At 35.8% G+C, this 24,101-nt stretch overlaps 1 protein-coding gene and 1 long non-coding RNA gene across 8 annotated transcripts in view; one reads left to right on the forward strand and one right to left on the reverse strand.

Moving 5' to 3' along the window:
- The window catches only part of TRDN (triadin), a 244,482-nt gene that overhangs the window by 120,734 nt on the left and 99,647 nt on the right, over positions 1 to 24,101 (reverse strand). For all 6 annotated transcript variants that reach the window (XM_074862417.1, XM_074862415.1, XM_074862419.1 and 3 more), the window contains 2 exons: positions 11,728 to 11,799; positions 344 to 406 (listed from right to left, as the gene is read on the reverse strand). In XM_074862417.1, coding sequence (XP_074718518.1) covers positions 344 to 406; positions 11,728 to 11,799 — 135 coding nt within the window. The remainder of the gene's footprint in view (positions 1 to 343; positions 407 to 11,727; positions 11,800 to 24,101) is intronic.
- LOC141940837 (uncharacterized) overlaps positions 4,395 to 24,101 on the forward strand; it is a 32,530-nt gene continuing 12,823 nt past the window's right edge. Inside the window, exons 1-2 of one of the 2 annotated variants that reach the window (XR_012628137.1) lie at positions 4,395 to 4,535; positions 21,911 to 21,992. This is a non-coding gene — a long non-coding RNA (uncharacterized LOC141940837). The remainder of the gene's footprint in view (positions 4,536 to 21,910; positions 21,993 to 24,101) is intronic. The other variant, XR_012628136.1, reaches the window with a different exon arrangement.

Below are 24,101 nucleotides of genomic sequence, written 5' to 3' on the forward strand. Positions count from 1 at the left end.
TACCATGAACCAAGTGATATCTTCCATGAGTTTTGTGTATGGCAGTATCACTATGTCCTGCTATATATAGGGACTCCATTGAATTGTTTAACAAGCCCATAGATGGCCACCAAACAGGACTTTTTATTTGTCAGAGAAAGAGATTAGAAAACTTCCAGGCACTGAATACATCAGACATCAGATACTGAAGAAGCGGTAACATGCAAATAGTGATTAAGCAACTAAGAGAAGGACAATACAGAGTCAGAAGCGTAAGTTTAACCTAAGAAAAAACAGTGGGATTTGAGCCAGGAGTGGGAGTAAAAGCTGAATGAGGCCAGTAAGAAACATTCCCAGACCATACCTTTCTTCTTAGTTTCAGTCATAGCCTTCTTTACATCAGTCTTTTTCTTTTCCTCTCTTCTCTCTAAAAAAGAAAATAGAAGTTCAGCTGACTATATTTACATAGAGAGAGATATATACACATACATATGTATGTACATATATGTATTTGGGAGGAGAATCCTTGACTAACTGCAGTAGGTTCTAGATTTGATAAGCTGGTGAGTTTCTCAGGAGTTTGCTATCAGCAGCTCAGAAATACAGCTTAATACTCAGAGAGTGAATGTGACTCTAAGGATAGAACTGGAACCAGTATGTACAACAGATAATTGCTTAAGTAAGTACTAATTCAAGATATTATGCCCATTAACCTGGTGTAACTGACTTTATTGTGGTGATTCAGTAGACATGCACCTGTTCTGCTTGTTTTATAAAATTTGACTGAATGGCGGCAAAACTTGCAAGTGGTACTGGGGAATAAATGCAGAATGCCATGAAAAGTCTGTGTACATAATATATCTTTATGACACTTTTTATGAATTGAACCTTTGAAACTGTCATTACAGGACATATGTTATTCATGGAGAATTGCAGTTAAAGCATCATCTACAAAAGAACATAACTTGTTCTTTTAAAAGCATCTGCCTCTTTTATATATTAATTGGACAACAGTAGAAATAAGGATAATGTTTTGGTTTTTTTTTTTTTTTTTTACAAAAAGCTACAACAATTTAATTACTTATTCCATGAATGCTATTAATTAGAAAATTGAGAGTTCAGTAGAAGAAATGAGGAAGCTATAATTCTTATTTTTCCTTTGGGAAATTAATCCCCATTTTGATGGGGAAAAATACAAGGGTATAAGAATAGCTAATCTAAATGACTTTTTAACTGCTCATCCACAAAGAGCCAAATGTGTTGCCTTCAGTTTGTGCTGCAAGGCTTTGGATGTTGATGTAGTTAGTGGAACAACGGTTTTCTTTTTGTGATGTTTTACTGTTATGAATGTGGATAAGAAACCAAGTTTTATTACCATACAAAACAGCACAAACACAGGACCACAAGCCTTTAAGTGAGAATCTTTTCTTTACTTGAAAAATATTTAAGGTATAGGAATATTTTCTGAAGCCAGCAGATCCAAGAAACAAATACGCTATTATCACTTGCATAAATTAGCATGAAGATAAAGGAAAAATGAAGAAAATTTCAGTTCTCTAGCTACCACAATAGACTTTTCTTCTGCATGAAAAAGTATATACAAAGAGTTAATGAAAAAAATTAATTGAAATCTGCACAGCATGCTTCCTAAACCAAAACAAAATACATGTATATTTGGTAGAAGAATTGTTATTTTCATAGAGTGCATGAATGCAACAGTCTGTCCATGGTGGTTTCATAAATTAAGATACTTTGCCTATCATGGAGGCAATGTATTTAGCAGTACTCAGGGTCTCCCCAAACCATACTTATTCTGATTTTCTGACAATAGTGTTTAATGTTAAGCATCATCTTGACATGTTCCAGTTCTTTCTTATTTTAAACAGATTTGTTCAATGTGTTTCCCTTGTTGTCATCTTGACAAAATGAAGCAGAAAATCCCTGCATGTGTTTTACAGAATGTTTTGCCTGGTGTTTTGTGTGCTTAATTCTCCCTGCTGAAACTCTCAGCATACTGGACTTCAAACTACAAATTCCTTTGTGTTGAGAGCATGCTTTATGATACTCAGTTTTGTTAAGCATGTACAGAACATCAGAGTAGTGCTCATCCTCCACAAGCTTGTTTGGAGCTTCATTTTCTTGTATATTTTAGTATTCTTGTTATTGTCTATCTCTAGAGTTCTCAGGAGTCTCTCTCTCTCATTCTGACATGCTGTTCCAGAGACTCATGTTAGGGACTGTGGCTCTCTCCTCAAAATAGAAGACTCTTCAGCCTGAGATTACACACAAGCTGTTGCACGGCTCCCCTTTCCCGTGCCACCTATGACTTTTCAGTGTTTCATTTCCACACACAATATACAACGCTTCTGATTTCTAAAATGTGGTTAAATTGTTTGCTTACTCTGCCTAATTTAAATGAAACTGTTAAATATATCTAGTCTATCAGTTACTGTCAGAAAAAAGCTTCCTTTTAACTGTCTTCCTTCCACTAGCCTTTACTCTTAGTAACTAGAGACTGAAGTGCTGCTGGTACTTCTGTGATTTCCATTTTTTTCTGAGTGAACCTCAGTTCTGGTGAAGCTGTTAATAACACTTCCTTAAATTTCTACTGTTAAGTGATGCACAGGAATAATTTGTAAGCCCAAGTCCTTAAAACCAACAAGATTCTCTTTAATCAGAGACCATTTCTGCCTTTGAATTTGTAGAATATTGCATGTGTCTGGAGCCCAGCTAAGCCACATGAAATCTGCTCCAAGTTTTGTAGCAAGGTTCAGAGCCATATGTGTCTTGAGAGCCATGAGCTGAGACATGGAGCTTTGAGAAGTGAAGCTTTGTATAGAGGATGTACAGAAAGCAGGATTTTTTACTGCAAATAACGTAAAGCACAAGGTGACTACACCCCTAGCTTCAGAGTTTTTATTGGTAAGTCATTCCACCAATTAATTCCACTGACATGATTTTCTTCCATCAAGCTCTCAAGCTGCAATATTCAGAGTATCTAGGGGGCCTAGAGACCTCGATATTCATTATGAATTTTCTAGAGGATGATTACATAGAGGTTTTAAGGGACCGTGGCCCCTATTTCGCACTAGCACTGCCTAATGCAAGATATACATCTTGGTCAAGTCTGAGAAAAAAAGTCACAGGACTTTCATTCACATCTCAGCTGCATCTAGCTCCATTATGTCCCTCACAGCTACTACTGACCAACGTTTAAGTAAATGAGAATGATGGACTTGGTAAATGGATATTATGAAAGAGCTATTTCTGATTTAAGAAAACAATCCTATTTCTTGAATAAATTAATTTCCTCTCAATTTGAGTAGCTCACATTTAGATTGTTGAATATTAAGTGTATATTTAACACCAACAAATATTGTCATTTCTGAAGCAGTAAATGCAGTGGGTTTTCTCCAGATATGTACACAGATAAGAGGCAGAGCAAATAATTAAATAGAAACTTATGCAGGTGTTTTGCACTGTGAAATATGAACCTCATTGAAAGTACTAATTTTTTTAGCTAGGAACAGTAACAGGACTACAAATGTCTGTGGATCAGATGCATAAAGAGGTATCATAATATGTGTCAACAGTGGGTTACACAAGGAAACACAAGGTGGTTTTGATGATTCAGGGTTGACTACAATGTGGAATTCAAGTGCAATTGACTATTGAAAAAAATCTATTGTTATTGTTTCTTGATAATGTAATTAATACTATTTTTTCACCAGGAACACTAGTCTTGAACCACATTTTATGTACAGGTTGTAAGATATTTTAGTACAAAAAGACCTCACCTTCAAAAGCCTGAAATGTCTATACAAGAATGAAATAAGGATATATGCACATAGCAGAGTACAAGATGACAGAATCAGTCACCAAGACAAGCAATGACTTTGCATTTAGTCAGGTGTTTTCTGTAGACTCTGTGCAGAAGTGGAGCTTTATGTAGTACAAGGAGGAATCCAGTGAGCATGAAAAGTGTGAATTCAAGCAGTTGATGTGCTACTGAATGGGAAATTCAGGTAAAATTTTTTTCCTGGGGGAAAAAAAAGAAGCAGTATAGAATAGTTTTCTTGGGAAGTGACTGGAGCAAATAAACATCTGAGAAGGATTTATTTATTTCTGAATAAGGGGTGAGGGACTGAGGACACTGGTGAAAATCCAAGTAAGATTCAACAGAGACCAAGAAAGAGGTGTTTCAATTTGAATTGCCTTTACCAGCTTTGACATGTCTTTGTGTTATTCTCATGGAACATCAACTAATTCTTAGACCATGGGGGGAGGGGAGATAACAGAAACATGCTAACAATGCAGCACTTGAAAACAGGTCTGGTAAGACCAGTGTGGTACTGTGGAAGTGCAGAGTGGAATCTAAATTTAGGGATGCACGTGAGCTACTGGGCATAGTATCATGGGAATGCCTCCAGGGAACTAGAAGAGGAAGGTGCTCTAAGAGTTTCTTCTCTGTGTTGCTCTAGATGCTCCATGTGCTTATGGAAACACTGACTCTGGAAGGAATTGTCAGCTCATCCCATCCCCTCTGAGAAACTGAGGTAAGGAGGGCAGCAAAATACAGCCACTGGTACCTTCTTGTGGAGACACATGTGTATAACAAACACTAAATAGTGGGACTGAATGACAGAAGTTTGGAGATGTTTTGGTTCAGATAAGCCTTCTAAAGTTCAGATACTTATACAAGGCTTATCTGCATTTATCTAAAACCCTGTTGTCAGGAAATCTCAGGAGAAAAGCTCTTGTGAGAGACTTTGGATATTGCCTGGCTTTGTGAAATACTCTTAACAGCTTTTCTTGCCTACTGATTCTGGTCCTGGCAGAAATGAGGAGCAGCAGAGATACGTGTATACTTACTTACATACAAAACAAAACAAAACAAACATTAATTTAACTTTTCCTGAGAAACTATAATTCAGACTGAATGCAATAACTTCATTCCAGGTAAAACTTAATTCCATCTCTCTGCAAGCATCTCTGTACAACTTAAGATGTCACCGGCATAATTTTAAAAGACCATTCAAAAAAACCCCAAGTTGTCATTTAAAAATTCTGTTTACTTATTAATTTTGAAGAGATTATGGTTGTTCTTTCTTTGTTTTATTTGGTGACTAAAATCCTTTCCCTGCTGAACTCAGTGAAAGTTTTGCTGTTGATTTCAGTGGGATCTGGATATCCTTTTAAATATTAAAATAACTCATTACCTTTCAGTTGTTGATGACATTTTTTTCCCCTTTTCATGTTGTTTAGAGTGGAAACTGACAATGACTGGTCAGTTGCACTTTTGATTCTAAACAATTTCACACCCATTCACACAATAAGACCCTTTTAGGGTTACAAACATTTTGGAGGAATTAAAAAAATTGTAAGGAAATACTTCTGCTTAGTTTAGGATGTCATGGAAACTCATACTTTTAAAATTAAATTTAAATTTCAAGTAAAAATTGACTTCAGCTGTCTCTTGGAAAAAAATCCCTTTCTGGGGTAAGAGTATCTGTGTTAGTCCAGTTATTTTCTCTATGAGAAATAACTCTGTCTTGTCTCAGCCAAACTACTGAAAAGTCAAGAAAGATCAAATAAACCTAATTAATATTAAAGTTCTTAGAATTGCTTCTTTTCACACACAAACACATATACATGTGTGCACACACACGAACATACACACACTCACATATTCTCTCTAATTTACAAGTGAGTCCTTAGGCCAAAAATAAGTGCATTTTTTGTAAAGCTATGTTTAAACTGCACCATTTCATTTCAGCAGAGTAATGTAATACAATTTGTTCTCATATTGAGCAAATGAAAGACTGATGGGGCATACAGGTCACTGGAGATATAGTACACCCTGAAGTCCTAGGCAATCTCTCCAGTCTGATTTTGCTTTTTGAAACTACTTCACTGTTTTCAAATCCCAATCTGAAACACTATTTGGCAGCTTTGAAGATTGCTTATGGAGATATTTTTGAGGTCTACAGAAAGTATGTAATAGCAATATAATGCTTGAAATTCCTAGTGCTTTCATGTGACCCACATAAGTGTTCCTCATTTCTTCCTGTAGTGATTATAGGCTCCTTTTTCATGGTTCTGTTGAATTAAGCACCAAAACTGTTCGTTAATAGCATGGGGCCATATGTTGCCCTTACTAAACAACACAGTGGGGAGCAAAGGAGTACAAATACTGGTGTAATGAAGCCAGAGTATGCATGCCAAGGGAAAAAAGAGAGGACATGCCAAGTTCCATGACAAGACCAGCACTAGAAACTCCATTGGACAATGGTCAATGGCAAATATAATGCAAATGTGATTATGATGAAGAATTAAATTCCCAGGGGAACACTGACTTCTTATGGTATGACCTTCCTCAGCAAGAGCCAGACCAACACAGCTAAAGCATCAGGGTTAGCCTTCTCCTTTCTTGTGACTGACATTCCTATTAAGCAACATGAATCAACAGCAGCACCATTTGTGTTACCAGTGTTGGGAAGGGTTTTGATGATGCTTTTTATGGGGCATGCTTTTGAGCAAGAATGTCTGAGGTTTAGGAAAACAGGATGACCAGGCTATGCAGGACCTCTTCTGCAAGGATTTCCCTTTTCTTTTCAAAGAAACATGGTATTTGTGCATTTGAAAGCCCAGAGAATCTTAATCCAAGTAAGTAATTTCCATTTGCAGGTGCAGTATGTGCAAAAGATTACTTCTTTTCTGTAACAGTTAAAAAACATTTTAAAAAGTTAAAATAATCCGAGTTATTTGGTTTTGTTTTATGGGTAGATTTTGGTGAACATCTATTTTAAAATGCATAATCTCATATTGTAAATTGAATGATTATTATTATTAATAATAATAATGAAAAAACTTAGTAATATGTCTAATCACAATATGCATATCTTTGTACATAATTTTCCTGCATTGTAGTAAGCTTTTTTCCCAAAGTCTGTTTAATTTTTTCTGTCTTATGCTAGAATAAAAGCAGTACAGAAGAGTCTCATGTCATTAAGCAAATGTCAAGGGCTTTCTGAAACAGTGAAGATTTAGGCTTTTTTCATCATAGCTAAATCACTAGAGTTTACTGCTTAAATGTCTAATCTAAATCATTAAATAACTCACTTTGAAACGTTGTGCATATTATTTCAAAGGTTTTGCTCTCTTCAGTACACACTCATGGAGATCTAGAGCCCATATTTCTCAAAAAACTTGTTTTTATGCTGAATATACAGTACCTTGTTAAAGATATCTAAACTGTTTCTTCTAATAAACTAGAATAAAACCTAGCTCATTGTGTTATGATATTTCTGGCAGAAACATTTTTCTTATTTCTTTTTATTCTCCCCTGGATTAAAATTTATCAGAAAATGGTTTTTCATCCACAAATCATGTCAGTATTATTAAAAATGTTCTAAATTTGGAGAAAACTTCAAAATTATGTATTTTTGAAAGATTTCTGTTGTATCTTGAAATACTGTCTTTCACTAGAAGGATTTTTTTTGGGGTGATTGATTTTATAGTATAAAAGAAAAGAAGTTTTTTTTAGAACAATCTGTGTACAGAAGAGAAGAAGGCCATTGACAGACTGTACAGAGGCAGATTGATTTGTGTAGAGTATACCCTTCTATACATCAAGGGAGCTTTGTTAAAATTGGTACTGGCTTTAGTAATTTAGATACTCTTGGTTATATCCCCTAATGTTATATTCATGAACTGAGGTATAGAATAGAAATTCTTCTTCAGATAGTCAGATAGTGTACATTCCATACAGCAACAAAGATAGATGTAGATTTCTATTTCAATGCCAATTTAGCCTCCGCAGGAGTTTTGGAGGAAGTTAAACATTTCACAGCAACTTACTTTACTGCATTATGCAAAATCTGTAATTAGAGGATTCAAACAGTGATCTAGAGAAAATACTTTTATTTCCTGAGAGATCCACCAAAGACATTACAGAGATTTTAAATTTTTCTTTTAACCTCATTTAATATCACAAATACCAGCAAGATGGCAAAGAACTGCCAGTATGCTTCAGTCAAAGGCAGGGGATATTTCAGAGTCCATCACAATCCATTAACAGATCAGAATGGTTATGCTGGTGACTGGATTTATGCTGGATTTATCCTGTATGATAAATACACTCCCACTTAAAGATGCAAGCACAGATTTCTAGGAAAATATAACCTGGAAAATCACACTCAGATACAATGCTGTTCAAATTTTTTTGTGCTACAATGCTCTTCAAAGTGGTACAAAGCATACTGTCTGTTTGAGATCATATGTAATATGCATTAAGATGCCTTCCACTGAGAGAAGGATTTTGATACAGGCTTCTTAAAAAGGTGCTGTGATCTTGTGAGAAAGAAAATACATGCTATTCTGGAACAATAATATGTAGCCTTACTAGTAACTAACTAAGCCTCTGAACTTAGTTTTGAGATTTCTTGTCTAACTGCAGCATCTTCCTGAGAAATGGCCCTGCCACATCAGAAAGCATAACATAGGACTATCAGAAAGGAGAGTCATTCTCAGGTGAATGGGGAAATGGAGGAAGCTATGTGAGCTGAGCACAAGATTCACAGTGAGAATCAGTGTATACTGCAGAGCATTTTTAGAATGTCATTGGATAACAAAATACAAGAAAGCTAGAATTAAAAGAGAGGGAGAAGACTACAGTCAAGGAAGAAGCATATGTTAAAGTCAAAGTTCAGACAGCCATGGGGAACAGATCTGTTCAAGTTACAGCCAGCAGCAGTCTCCTCCCTAGATGGCAGCATCAGAGCGTCAGCCAAGCTGAGAGCACTGCTTCCAAGTCCTTGTGAAAGCTCCAGAAGAAGATAAGATAAAGAATTTAAAATTAGTTATTTTACTTCATGGTTTGCCAAACAAGGTTTCCAAGCTTGGAACACGAGTAGAAGTTATGTATCAATGTCTTTATCTTCACAAACTCCCTTTCCCTCTTTCTCTTGTTTATTGTTACAGGATCTTTTCTTTTGTTTTGTTATTCTCTTCTGTTGGTGACCTGAGACTTCAAACTCTTCATTGAACTTTGAGTGTAAGATCTTAAGGCAGCAGTGCTTTTTGAAAAGAGCCAAACCATCATGAAACAGGAGAGTAATGAGTACAAAGCATTTTGCTTTCCAAGCAGGATATATCTGAAAAGTTTAATTCACATGCACATATTTCAATGCAATTTATTGCATACTACTAGAATATAGTGTACAAATTGGGATTGTCTTACATAATCGCCCCTTTTCCAAAAGATTTACTGTGGATGTGCAAGGAAGGTGTAAGGAAGAGAAAATGGCAATGACAAGGAGAGAAATGTTGAGATCTAATACATAATAACAATATCCTGTTTTTCTAAGACCTCATGAATTCAACAGAGAATAGTCTCTACTGGGCGTTGGATACTATCCAGGAAAAGCTTTCTGTTTGAAAGCATCAAATCATCTAAAAATGTTAGAGACGTCTGGCACATATACTGCTTCTGTTTTCACTTTATCAAAAATCAAGAATGGTCCAAGATTACCTAAGAAGGCAGTGGCAAAACAGGGCAGTTGAGTAAACATCTCAATCTAGAAAAAGATTAAAACCTTTTCAGCCTTTACCAGCTGCATGGTTTTGTATCTAGTGTCTGAATATCACTGAGTTGGAAAGCCTAGGTTCTAAATAGATTGGTTTCATAAATTTTCTGTGTAACAACCATTCTGATACTCCCTATGGTTTTACCTTTTTTTCAGAGCTGGTTGCTTCTGTCAAAGCCTGGGCCAGTCCTTCCATGTACATTTCTCAATTAACAAATGCTTGTACTTATTCCCTTTTCTGACAACTTATCATGCTATCTTCAACTATTGTTATGATAAAAAGACTCTCTTGTTCCAATCTGTCCCTACACCTGATCAATGGTATTTAGTGATGTACCAGTCATAAGGTACGTAAGCATTAAGAAGTCACAGACAGATGCCTCTTCAACTATTTCAGAGACTTAAATTTCTCTGCCTACTCCTCTTTTTCTTTTCTGACATTGTGCCAAATATACCCATAAATTACTTAATTATTTTCCCCAGGGCTGAAATAAAGCTTCAGGGTCTAGGGTTCCTAAAGGCACTGCGGCATATTTTCTCATATATGGAAACCACACAATAGCATAATATAACAGCTTTTCACAGCAGCATTTTGCAAGTAATTCTTCCTTCTTCATTTCCTCCAAAACTCTTGCATGAACATTATTGTAGCCTAGTGACTGGCCTTGAGCCTTAAAGGGAATTTAGTTGCATGATACTGAGCAGATAATCTGCCCCCCAATTTGTTTGCCAAATGGATGTCTAATTTACATTCACAATTACCTCAACTGCATGCATAAATGAGCTAATGAAACACACAAATGTGTAACTGGTCATAAATAGTCATTTCCATGTGCAATTGCAGTAATTGCATGCTCCTCATGATTTTGAAAATCAAGAACTTAATGTTAATTTGATGTTAGTTCATGTTGTCTAACAGTTATATTTAAAGATCAACTTTATCACTCAGCAAATGCAGCCATCTTTTTCTATTATGTCTTTTTTCCATTATGGTTAATTGGTGGATAACAGTGTTTAACATTGCAGGGACTTCTTTTTGCTGATAAGCAGGGTTCAAACATTTCCCTAAAATAAGCAGGACTGCAAATATATTTATATACAATATTGTGTCACAATAACCACAATTTTATACTTCTTTAAACAGTGTGTTTATAAAGAAATATTCATTTGAGATAAAAGAGATTTTGGGAAAAGAGATAATAAGTCACGCAACTTTTTATGCAAACATTCTGATTCACAATAATAACATTACAGATATATCTAATTAATTTAACTCTTTGTTTTAGTCATAGGTCCTGCCAAAACCCAACTCTCATTTTCCATTTCCAAATGCAGGCAAATCTTGTAGCTTTTGTTCCTTATTCTGCTGCCATCCCATCTGTTTTTCCCTTAGATTGCAACTGCTTTCTGGATAACATAGAATTAAGACCTCTGTGAGAGACATTATCAAGTGCCATGGTGTGACTGACTGACTCTGAAGTATTATATGAATACTGCTATATAATTGCATGAAAAGACTCATGTGTTTTGTACTATTAAACCATATGGTGTAGTGACCAAGACTGTATATTGCAGTAGTAGTTTTAAGTCATCGGTCATAGCCCATATTAAAATTAAAATGCATATTTCAACCATTTTGCTGATATGATTAGACTGTAAACAATATAATTCAATTTCGAGGGTTATGTTTTAATCTTCTGATGGTAAGATCTGATTTTGTATTTTTCTTTCAGTGATTTTAACAATAGGGATAGGGTTCATAAATGCAGAGTCAGAAATATTATGTTCATTATTGAAGATAATACAGAAATATTAGTGAATAACAATAGCTGAAAGAATAATCCAAAGTATATTAAGAGGATAATGTTGATTATGTTTAAAGTTACATGACAACTTATGACTGAACACCATCCAAAGCATTTTACAAATTAAACCTTGATCCTGTAATCTATTTCACTCAGGAAAATATCTGAACTATCTGTGGCACTACTATAAGGAATATTTAGGTCTTGTCATGCGAATATGATTGTGCCATTCATGTCCCAAGCCTAATTGTTTGATCAGTTTTGTAATATAGGTCATATTTATAAACAAAATCCATTAGAACAGAGGGTTAAGTTAATGAGTAGAAGCCAATTAAGAAGGAAAAAAACAAACTTACCTTCAATAGCTGCCGGTTTCTTTCTTGGACTATGTTCTAGAAGAAGAGGAGGTGGTACCATTTCCTTATGTCCTGCACACGAGCATACAGGTTAAGAAGCATAGAAAATGTATTCACTAACAGGCTGAGCAGATTCACTGGGAGGTTGAGCTCCCTTCAGAATTGTTCATGTTAAAAATATTACACTGTGCATAAAAGCTATTATCTTCCAGACACCATAGGAAGGAAATCTATTTCTCAACAAATAAAGTAATTTATTTTTAAGAGGCACATTTTAAATCAGTGAAGTCCAAGTGACTCAAGTATATGCTGAAATGCTTACAGTTCTATTTTTCTTCATTAGACTAAAAAAACTGAAGAATAATACTGTGATAATAAGGTTACATATTCATGATGCCTCTTCTACAGTAAAAGCTTATTTTCTTCTGTCAAACAAATGATCTTCAGTTGTTCCCTCAAGTCCACTTATTATGAACTTCTTGAAACACCAGAAAAAATTATTATTTTTTCTCATCCTTAAGGATTATTCTTAATTAGCCTGTAACAATCAGGTCACGCATGGTAAACACTGACAAGGTTCTGATTCCAGTTGCTGACTGAAACACCTCTACTCTCTCAGAGTGTTAACTATATTCTCTCATAGTATTGAACTGGGACTTTCTGTCCTGTTTTAGCCTATGTGCAAATACCATGCTTTATCCAAAATATTTTTCACTTCATTTCCCCAAAGATTCACAAACAGATCTATTGCATCATATTACTAATGCTTCTTTTCTGGTTTATAACACCTGTTTGCAGTCTCCTGAATTCCTTTTCATTTATTTCTCTGATGTTTGTGCTCACTAGCTATCATGTCACTGTCATTTGGAAAGCACAACTTGTTGTGACCTGGGAAATAAAATTAAGTAGTTAAATATAATATCAATTCAGTCACATGCACCAGCATACGTTCACTGCACCAGAGTCCACATGCAATCAGGCTGTTAAATCTCAGCTCCACCTCCACATCAGAAAATCAAAGCCATGCCTCATGCTTGGTGATAGACTCAGAAGAGAAATTAAGATCTTAATGAGACTTGGAAACTGCAGTATCATACTTACCCCTCTCATTTTACAAAGGTGTGTATACTCATGGGGAATGCATGAGAAAAACATCATCTTGAAGACAGCAGTGGGATTCGAGTAACATGGTCTTAATGTTATTGCATCTCATCAGCATATGTACGATTGCAGGCAAATAATTTGCAAACATATACTTTAGTTCATCCAGTAATTTGTATAAAATATCACGCACAGAGTGGCTCAAACTTGACCCACATACCAGAGCCACTGACAAAATGTCAACACATTGAAAAAATCAATGCATTGAAAGCGTTGTGCAACAAATGGTAAAAATTTAGGTTTTATGTGTATTTCTTGTCTTGGCAATAATCACAAGTGGATATTTACCAATCTCATCACAGAATGACTCTAGCCTTAAAATGAACGGTAGGCAAACTTCAGGAATCCAGATGTCTAGCTGTGATTTTCTAAACACTTTGTGTCTTAAAAAAAATCATCCTGAAATTGCAGACTGAGCTAATGAGATGCTGAACACCATTTGTTGCCAACCAGAATAGAAAAGTTATATCCATAACTTCTGTCAACATACAGGAACTTCATTAATTGAATTCCTAGTTCAGAATGAAACCAAAACCAGTATAAAAATTAATAGAGGAAGGGTAAATAATCTTATTCTTCCTGCTAGTTTTGATAAAGTTTTTGCCTAAACTAGATTATGTATCTCTAGAAGGAAAAAGTGGTAACTTGGACTAATTGCTTTGTGTGAAAGATGATAAAGGGCAGTGGCTCAGAATGTTGAGTAGATCAGTAATGAAGAAGGAGAGTCAATAATTTGGACTGCAGTGTGGTATCTACTGTGTGGAGCAATGATCTAACACCTCTAGGTCAAAGTATAGGCTGGCCCCATTATCTTCATGTTCTTTGCTGTAGCAGCAGTTTTCTAATGATTTCACCAGTGTTAGTATAATGCCAGTGCGATACCACTTATTGCTAATGACTTGTCAAGTTCTATTTTATATTTTTACAAGTTTTAAGCAAATCATTTATTTCATGCAAATCAACCACATGATCCAATATGAGAGTGTTTTAAGCACCAAAAGCTTAAGCTTCACAGATCAAAAACTTTCCCTTAGGCCAGCATGTTTGTTCTGAGCAGGTTCCCATCCACTCTGATAAAAAGCTTCTTTAAAGTTTCCATGTGTTATTAAATTCTCTCTATTCACTTTGATGGGAATGCAAAGGACAGTAGCTGAATAAATATTTTATCCATTCTTTTGATGAAATATGTTAAAGGGGATATCCTAAGTCAAATTTCTTTTCTCTTCCTTTTTCTCTCCTATGTAAGTTATAAAGCACGAGTGGTTTTCTGCAGTACAGAGAACTCATAAATAGAAATGAGGAACTGACCTCAGCAGATCAGACCATTAGGATTAATGGTGTCTACTATCTTGACTCCTGCAGTAGCCAGTTGGACACGTATCCATGATGTAAATGAGAGGAAGGCAGGATGTTTTTAATGATCCCAGTGGACAATCAGATTAGTCCATGAATCATGAGAAATCATTATCCAGATTACCACTACTATTATTTGACATCATCTCACTATTTTAAAAATACAGCCATAAAGAGCACTGAAATTTAATGTCTGCATATTTATTTGTTTCTCATTTCAAATGTAGACTTTATTTTTCTACTATGATATAAGCTGAATTCATTTGACTTGATTTTTTTTGTTTATTTGGTTGGGGTTTTTTGGTTTTTTTATTAGGGTTTGATTGCTCCAAAAGATGTGATTGCAAACACAAAAATGTGCATACATTTCTCTGCCTAATCTGTCCATGCAGTTGTGCTACAGCTACCTCCTTCATATATGACATTGTAAACAGCTATTTGACAACAACATACAGACAATAGAAACCAAATTAGTGAAATGTTTTGACTTTAAGCTCATGGGAATGTGCTCACCAAGAGAAAAACTGTCAAGACGTGAGTAGCTTCCTCCACTGCCTGAAAATGTGCTGCAAACATGAGTAGAAGGTTTAAGACACTAGATGGTAACATGAATACTTCACTGAAAATAAGCTACAATCCTCAAGCTCTGTGAAACTTCTGTTATCAGTGTTTATTAAATCACTTATGTCATGAAGAAATTCATTCTGACTTGGTTTATGAATATTTTAGGTTTTATATTACATGATAAGTAATACAAGACAAACTTTAATTACCTTACTTTTCTCAATCTAGGAAGTGCCTTTCTACATGTGTCAAAAATGTCATGTCCGAGCATTGAGGATAAATTGATTTCTTGTGATAACAGCAAATCATGTGGGTGTTCTTTCTTCCCTGTCTGCCCAGTTCAATTTGTCTGCAGTGACCTTAATTGACATAGATAAAGTTTCTATATTTATCTTTCTAAATCAAAAGATCATGGAATAAAAGAAAATACTTCTAAAATTATTACTATTATTATTATTATTATTAAACAACTAAAAGCATTGTAGAAGGCTGTATATTCCAACTGGATATGGGGAGGAAAAATGCCACCACAGGAAGCAGTATGTGGAAACACCGTGCCTATGACTGTGCACTTCCTTATATCCACATACCAGTTATCTTATGGGAATCCTACAACCCAACAGCACCAACACTTTGTTTCAAATGTGTGTCCCAAACAACACAACAAAATGTCTTCAGATAAATTTCATTCTGCCCAGATGTGACATCTTTTCCTTATGATAGTAGTGATAATTGAAATAGAGTAAGTGTTCTCTTTGTAGAGTCATTTCTTATGAAAAGTAAATTCAAATCAAATGTTTCATGAAGCTTGGAACAAGACATGGATCAGAAGAATGAGGTAAGACTGACAAATATGTTTTTAGAGGACTGAAATCTTCATGGGAGTCCCACCATTCTGTCCAGGCTTCCAGTTTCGACGTGTAAGTTGCTTGAAGTTAAAGATGAGCCTCTCCCTTGTTATCAGTCATTACTCTTCAGAAATTAGACTGTCACTGTTGTGAGGGATTCTCCACTTAGTACATGTGCATGAAATACTATGAGCAAACTCTTTTTCATTAAAAAGGAATAGCTGAGGATCAAGATGTAAGATTATGTAACTGTTTTGAACAACGCAAATGCTCATTTTGGGGAAGGAATGAACTGAAATACAGGTGCCCAAACAGGCAGTCTTTCTAAGGAACACATCGTTACACGATGGTTTTATGTACACAGTAAATTAAATGGTGCCTGGAACATTACTGGAATCTGGAATTTAGATATACGCATCCTGCAGCATTTTTTTTTAACAGCCTCTGACAGTTTTGATCTGTACCAAGTAACAATGTCTCAAACAATTCACTGGCTCTGTTCAGAAGTTAACAAGGGCCAGGTACCACTCCCAATATCAACCAGGATGCAGCTGGCCCATTTTGACCTTGAGGAAGTGTAATGGATGAGGATCACTAACAGAAGGAATCACATTCAGAGAACAGTTGAGTTTGATATATTAATCTAGATGTAGTCCACAAGTCTTAAAAGTGATAACAAAATTATGTCAAATGGAATAAAATAGTTTAAACAGAGTCTTAATGACTCATTTGACCTAATGACCTAATGACTCAAACCTGATCTCTGTCTATGACAAAATGACCCAACTATGGATGAGGGAAAAGCTGTGGATATTGTCTACCTGGATTTTTGAAAAGCATTCGACACAGTTCCCCATAGAATTCTCATAGAAAAACTGGCTGCCCATGGCCTGGATGAGCCAACGGTCTGCTGGGTCAAGCACTGGCTGGATGGATGGTCCTAGAGAGTGGTGATCAATGGAGTTAAATCCAGCTGGCGGCCGGTCACAAGTGGTGTTCCTCAGGGCTCGGTGTTGGGTCCATTTCTGTTTAACATCTTTATTGATGATCTTGATAAGGACATAGAGTGTATCATGAGTAAATTCGCAGATGACACCAAGTTAAGCAGGAGTGTCGATCTGCGTGAGGATAGGGAGGCTCTACAGAGAGACTTGGATAGATTGGATCGGTGGGCCAACGTTAACGGGATGAGCTTCAACAAGGCCAAGTGCCAGGTCCTGCACTTGGGCCACAACAACCCCATGCATCATTACAGGCTTGGGAAGGTGTGGCTGGAGAGCTGTGAGGAAGAAAAGGATCTGAGGGTTCTAACTGACAAACAACTGAACATGAGCCGGCAGAGTGCCTGCGTGAAAGAAAGCCAACGGCATCCTGGCTTGTATTAGAAATAGTGTGACCAGCAGAAGTAGGGAGGTGATAGTCCCCCTGTACTCTGCACTGGTGAGGCCACACCTGGAGTATTGTGTCCAGTTTTGGGCACCTCAATACAAAAGAGATATCGAGGTGCTGGAACGAGTGCAGAGGAGGGCAAGGAAGCCGGTGAAGGGCCTGGAGAATAAATCCTATGAGGAGCAATTGAAGGAGCTGGGACTGTTTAGTTTGAGGAGGAGAAGGCTAAGGGGAGACCTCATCACTCTCTACAACTACATGAAAGGACATTGTAGAGAGGTTGGTGCTGGTCTCTTCTCACAGGTAATTAGTGATAGAACAAGAGGGAATGGCTTTAAACTGCAACAGAGGAGGTTCAGACTGGACATTAGGAAAAAATTTTTCACAGAAAGAGTGGTCAGACAGTGGAATAGGCTGCCCAGGGAGGTGGTGGAGTCACCATCCCTGGATGTGTTTAAGGGTCATTTAGATGAGATATTGGGAGATATGGTGTAGGGGAGAACTTTCTAGAGTAGGGCTGATGGTTGGACTCGATGATCCCAAGGGTCTTTTCCAACCTGAATGATTCTGTGATTCTATTTGGAACTCAATTTTTAACAATGGCAAATGGAATTAATGGATGATAAAATGAGGCTTTTAAGGAGGTCTACCCTAGTAGTGAAAATATATTTCAGTGTTTCAATTACACTCAGGATCTGGCCCTTTATTAAATGGATAATTGTCCAACATACAGTGAAACTCTCACTTTGCATGAGGTTGATATTACTTAAGGAAAAATGTTGCCACAGTATGTGCAGGGATTACCAGTAACAATACAATCCTTTAAATGTTCATATTCTGTTACACTGGCTATTAGCCAGTTACTATTATGATGCATAAGAAAAGGAGAGATTACATGGATAATGCCCGATCTATCTATATGTTCTACTTGGGTTTAAAATAGATTAAAATAATCACAGATAAAAATGGTGCTCTGCATAGTGTCTAATTTAAGTGTAAAGCCTGTTATTGAGAGATACTCCTCTGTCAACACACAGACAACAAAATCAAGCCTATTATAAATAACCTAACAGCCTTGGGAGGCCATCCATTGATTAAGCTAAAAGCAAGGACCAAGTAGGTTAACAGTGAAGGTGTAGGAAGGATGGATGCTGGCTGATAATCTAAATGTTCTTTTGAATGGAGTAGGGGAAAGGATTAAATTTCCCTTCTAAGGCACCAAGCAAAAAGTAGCAACAACTTGATAGTCTTCTATTTTTAATACATAGAGATTTGAGTTAATCCTTTCTTTTTGATGATGCATTCTTATATTTATATACATTTATACCTATATAAAATATACCATATGTCTGTGCATGCACAAGCATGTGTGTACATATGCATGCACACATATACACAAATACATATAGATATTTTTTATTGTTGTGCTTTTTCTAGCCCTACTTGATTTGGTAACTGAACAGGTGTGAGATTCCATTGGCGCAGATTCCTGGAGGTTGTGTGAACATCAGTTAGTTGGTACATTTTCACTCAGCCACCAAACACAATTAAAGTCACAGCTGGGAATTTGTTTGATATTTTTCTCTTCCTGTGGGTTTGTAAACACAATGCAAGTGTGCATAACAAGTGTATAAATTAGGCAGGAAAGAGAGGCATGGGTAGACCTATGAGTAGGGGTTTTTTTACTATTTTAACCTATAGCTGCTGCTATTGTTCTCAACCAGAAATGTATGCAACGCATCTTAGTTGCACAACAGATCTGTGCAGTTAAATCCATTTACAACAATATATCTGTTGAGAATTCTTTTGCAGAGATTTTTACCACATTGAGGTTCTAAAATTCCTCTTTAGCTCAATCCATATCATGTGAAAGCTGTTCCAACTTGTGTTCAGAAGATGGAAGTCATTAAGGAGTTAAAAGTTAAGTTTTAACAGTTTACATTAAGTAAGAAGTCACACAGCCTTTCCTGACATTAAAAGAAAATTGAATAGGAAAAACTGAAAATGGAATTGAATTGTCTCCACTTCCTCCCATTATTTATCATGTGCATTTAGCAGGTAAAAATAATCCTGCACGTTATGTTTAGAAATAGTGAAAGACTAATCTCAAAGAACTAAGTCCTAGGACAGTGAAAATGATGGGTTATTGTGTGGAAATGATGGGTTATTATAGTTATTGCTACATACTGGAGTGAGAAAGGACTGTAAAAGCAGATAATAAAATGAAAAGACATATTCACCCTTCCTCTCTCTCCCCAAATAACCTTTAATAAATTGGTATCATATACAGTGATCCCTAGTATAATTAACATGAATGTCAGGAGTTGGAATAGATGTATACTTTTCACAATATGAAGTATCCACAGGAAAATAATTAAAACAGAGAAAAGAAAACACTGCAATTAAACACTTGCTGCTAACAATTAAACAGAATGGAGGGGACTGATAAGCTGTTATGATGAAAGGTAATAGACACTGACTATGCCATGGGATCACTGCTCAGTAATCTATGAGTTATTTGTATTTGGTTTATCTGTACATAGCATCATTTCAACCGTCATTAGTCCAACTACATCTCAGAAACATTCAGTGCTAAAGTCAGAAAAGTTATCTAGACATGACTTCAAGAATGTTAAAACTTTATGTTGTCTTCAAGAAAGAGTACATATGCCAGGTCTTGCTAAACAGAAACAATTTTGTTAAAAATTGATAAAATCAAATTACAGATACTATAATGTTTCACAATTAAAGGTATTTGTACATAATTAATATGTTTAATATAGAAATCCCTGGAAGTGCAACTGAATCCAAATAGCTGTGATGACAAGCCAATAAGTTTTTCACTTCTCTGAATCTTTTTGCCAGAATGAGAGAAACAAGAAGCTGATGATTATGTTACCTGTCTTGTCTATACTTGACAATCACCTAAGAGAGGGAATCTATAACCATTTTTCTGAAGTTAGAATTTCAGTAATGCGGTTTGAAGTTACAGGAAAAGAACTGAGAGATTTTATTAGATCAAATATCATGAGTAGTGCCTGAAAGTGCAGAGGTGTTGGCTACTAACTTGTGTTTCTCACTCCCACTGAAATCAATGAGAGCTAAGTATTAGGTAGGCGTTAAGTATCTAATACCATTGAAGGTTAGGCTCTGTGTAATTAAGAAACTCAGTGAGCTTTCTGTTTCTTCTAAAAATGCCATGGCTGTAATATTTTTGGGAATTACAAGATTGTGACATAGTGATAGCAAAAATATAAATATTGACATTTGAGGCTAAAATTTAGACCCTTTAAAACATATGGTGATGTTAGGTTTGATGCAATACTCCTCAGCAGCTGTGGTTTCTATAGCAAGACAGAATACATGGCCTGAACTGTTTCAGGCTGAAGCAGTTTAAACTAAAGCTGCTGGTTTTGTGTAAAGGGTAGGAAGAATTATGAGAAATACTGTAACAAAAAAAATATAATAATGGAGATAATAATTACTTTAAACCAATCACATTTTGGTAACTTCTGATTCTTCTTCCTTTTCCTTTTCCCAGGAAAGATCCTCTTTCTTATAAAGAGATTATTTTTAGGACAGAGTCCTGGGATCATGAATTCCAACACTTGTGCTCAAGTCCTACTGTATGTTTTTTGGGAAACTGACTTAACTTACCATGCCTTTCTATTCCACCTATGAACAGATATAACAGGAATTTTCTTAAAAAAACATAAATTGAATGTTGTAAGCATGCTGCAACTAAAAATTCCAAAGCTTAAATTCTGGGAAAGTGGAAGCTGTAAAGACTGGAACTTTGTTCTGATGCTGAAATTATTTAGGCTTCTTTTGTTTGGCACACTTGGTCAGGGAACAGCCTCCATATTAATTCAGGAAAATATTTCCCTCTGTATTTCTTCCTTTTCCCCTTCTCTCACTCCCAAAATGCTATCGCCATGCTAGTACTGTTATTCATACTTTTCAGAGTGGCACTTCTGGTTTCTGGTCTGAGTCAACAGCTGCTCCTGATAATACCATTTGAAAGCTTACAGAAAATTTGGCATTTCAAGTCTTCATTTGAGCAAAATCCTTGCTTGCACTTTTTTTTTGTATACTTCTTGAATGTATGTAGCTCTTTCTCAACAGACATTTAAGAGTTAAGTTTTAGACAGTTACATCTAGTTAGGTCACCTGAATGCTAAAGTCAGAAAAGTTATCTAGACATTACTTCAAGAATGTTAAAACTTTATGTTGTCTTCAAGAAAGAGTCCACTATTTATAGTCAATGGAAAGAAATTGGTACCTTCGAAGTGTGATTAATCTTTTCTATCTTAGGCATCTTTTTTAGGATGAAATTGTCCTCTGGAAGTCTCCATTTTATACCATTTGCTGTAAAGACAGCTAAAGGTTAAAGTTTGGCAATTAACTTCTGGGTATCTAAGTGAGGTACAATGAATTGCAAACATCTCATTTTGCTGTTCTACATAAAGATGACACTACATGCCACCAAAATATTCCAGGACTAAAATCAAGAACTGTGCATGGTTTTTCACACTGTAGCTGCTGCCTAGTAACACAGTGCTCCCCAAATCCCCAGCAATTATACAAATGAATATCACATATAGAGAAAGGATTTTGTTGTCAAGCTTAACTAAAAAAAAGATAAAAGCATTGTTTAGGTTTAATGTGTGGGCATCGAATGCTTTTTGAACTCTATGTGCTGTTTATGTTGTCAGATAATACTGACTGTATTGAAGGACAAAGTGAATCAAGAGGAAGGGAAGTGAAGTACCAGAGGGAAGAATAACATTTCTTGATGAAGAGAAAATAAATTAGTCTTGACTCATTCTATGTATATGTCAGTAAATTGCATGTCTTTTTTGACAAAGCAGATACATGCAGAAAAAAAGTGGATGGCAAAAGAAAGAAGCACCTGAACAGAGAATGGTGAAAGGAATGGACTTGCCACAGGTAACTGTCAGTGCCTGCAAACTAGATGCAGAAGAAAGTAGACGTGAGCAAGGCAGGGAGAGCACATGATGCTTAGTCCACAGATGAACGCTATTCTGTCCTCTGCATTGCATGTTCTCATAGCAGAAGAGGTGAGGAAATACCACTAAGCTGAAAATGCCTCATGATGGAATGTATCTTGTCAAAGCATTTGTAGGTCCTGTCTACGCTCTTCTTATCTGTGCAGTATGGCGACTGGGCACTGTTTCTGTTGTTAAAACTGAGCTTCATCATTTTCCAGAAAAGACAACAGAGAATCTATGCTTGGATGAGGAGAGTAACTTCTCTCAGTCCCACGATGTAGCTATAGGTTTTGCCTTGCTAATGAAAAATTCAGAAGAAAACTGGAAGCCCTTCAGTATACATTTTTCCTTCTTCATGATGGTTCAATGTATTCAGCATCAGGAGGTGTTTAAAGGCACATTTGCATAGATCTCAGCTATTTTCCTTTCTATCAAAGTTGAGAGAAACTCATTGTATGGTGGTTGACTTCCCCAAGACATTTTCAGGAGTATATTCTAAAGGTAATCTATTCATTAGCTCACTTATAATTTTGCATATATATATATTTTAGAGATATATAACCTGGGTTTACACAACTAAGTGAAGGAGAAGACTGTGAGTTGTCATATCTCATCAAAGACAGATGTTTGCTTGCAAATCGTGCAAAGTTCCTAGTTTCCTGAAATGGTTGGTATTTTTAGCTTGTCCCACTTTTAGCTAGTTTAGGAATACTTAGAACATTTGAAAAGGAAGGACTGAAGGAGACAAATTTTAAATGGTCAACACAAAATATCTTTCTATGTATTGGAAATGGCTGAAACATTTTGCCTTAACTAATAATCTTTACTGGAAGAATAATCTGTCATGGCAAGTTTTGAACCCTACCATCTGAACATTGGTGGAGCTAGATGTAGCTGACTTCTGTGACAGTCTTTTCTACCAACATACCTTATAATGCAATTTCAGCTCTATCAACAGTTGTATTCCATCCCTTTAAATAACTAATCCTATGTGTGTTCCAAATAGAAATACTCTCAGCAAAATCTGCAATATACATAATCATTATGTGAGTTCTTTGCAATATACTGATTTTTAAAAGCTAATAAATCTAGGCTTGAAAAGGAGGCTCTTTCTTTTAGGAATTGTGTTCTTCCCCATACTTGAAGCTATCCAAGCTCTATGAAAGAAACATATGCTCTTATAAGCTGACATTTGGAACTTATGGTTTTTAGGTTTCTGAGTTGTTTCCTTGCCAACTATGCCTCAAAAATATGGATAAAAATACTTTTGGCTTAAATAATGTTCTGCAAATATTTTTCATATTGAATTCACTTCTGACAATGATATTGAGCACTGAAGAAGGGTTATGTAGCTCTATAATGCTTCCATTTTTTAACCTACTTGAAATACCATCAGTATTTTTTGTAATAATTCTAACTAGAAATCAATGATGACAATGAATCATTAAATGTGATAACTATTTTACAAGGTCACTGCTTAAACTTATTTTTACCTTTTTAATATGAAACTCAGTTAGTTTATTATTAGCTCATTTGTTTTGGCATTTAACTTTTGCCTTTACTTTCTAAATAGCTTCTCAAAACTGAAGTGGTTGAGTTTTTTGATGATCCTCCACAACACAACTATATTTTTTCAGACATTGTTCATGAATGTTTTGAAATGACCCTTGATTTTGAAACTTGATTACTGAACTATATGAAATAGTTATAATATGAAATAATAGTAAACTATAATATGATGATGAGAATACTTTTTTTAATCTAGTCTCTGTGCCTTCACAGGTTAGATTGGTTTATTTCCATTAAAATCAAGGATTTAGACTTATTTACGCCAGCAAAGGGTTTGACTTTCTTTTGTATCACATAAATCTGACTCCTCAGAATGGCCTGCAGTAAACTATCAAAGAAAGAGATCCATTCCTCTCTACAGAAGCAGAATACCATGCATTCCCTGGGTAGCTCCTTCTGAGCGAGTGAAAGTCGTTTGAAATTTTTTTGGCGAAGTTACAATAAAGTGCCATAAGAATGTTGACAGATGCAGCTTTGT

This window comes from Strix uralensis, chromosome 3 (genome assembly GCF_047716275.1).
Source record: "Strix uralensis isolate ZFMK-TIS-50842 chromosome 3, bStrUra1, whole genome shotgun sequence".
Taxonomy (NCBI): domain Eukaryota; kingdom Metazoa; phylum Chordata; class Aves; order Strigiformes; family Strigidae; genus Strix; species Strix uralensis.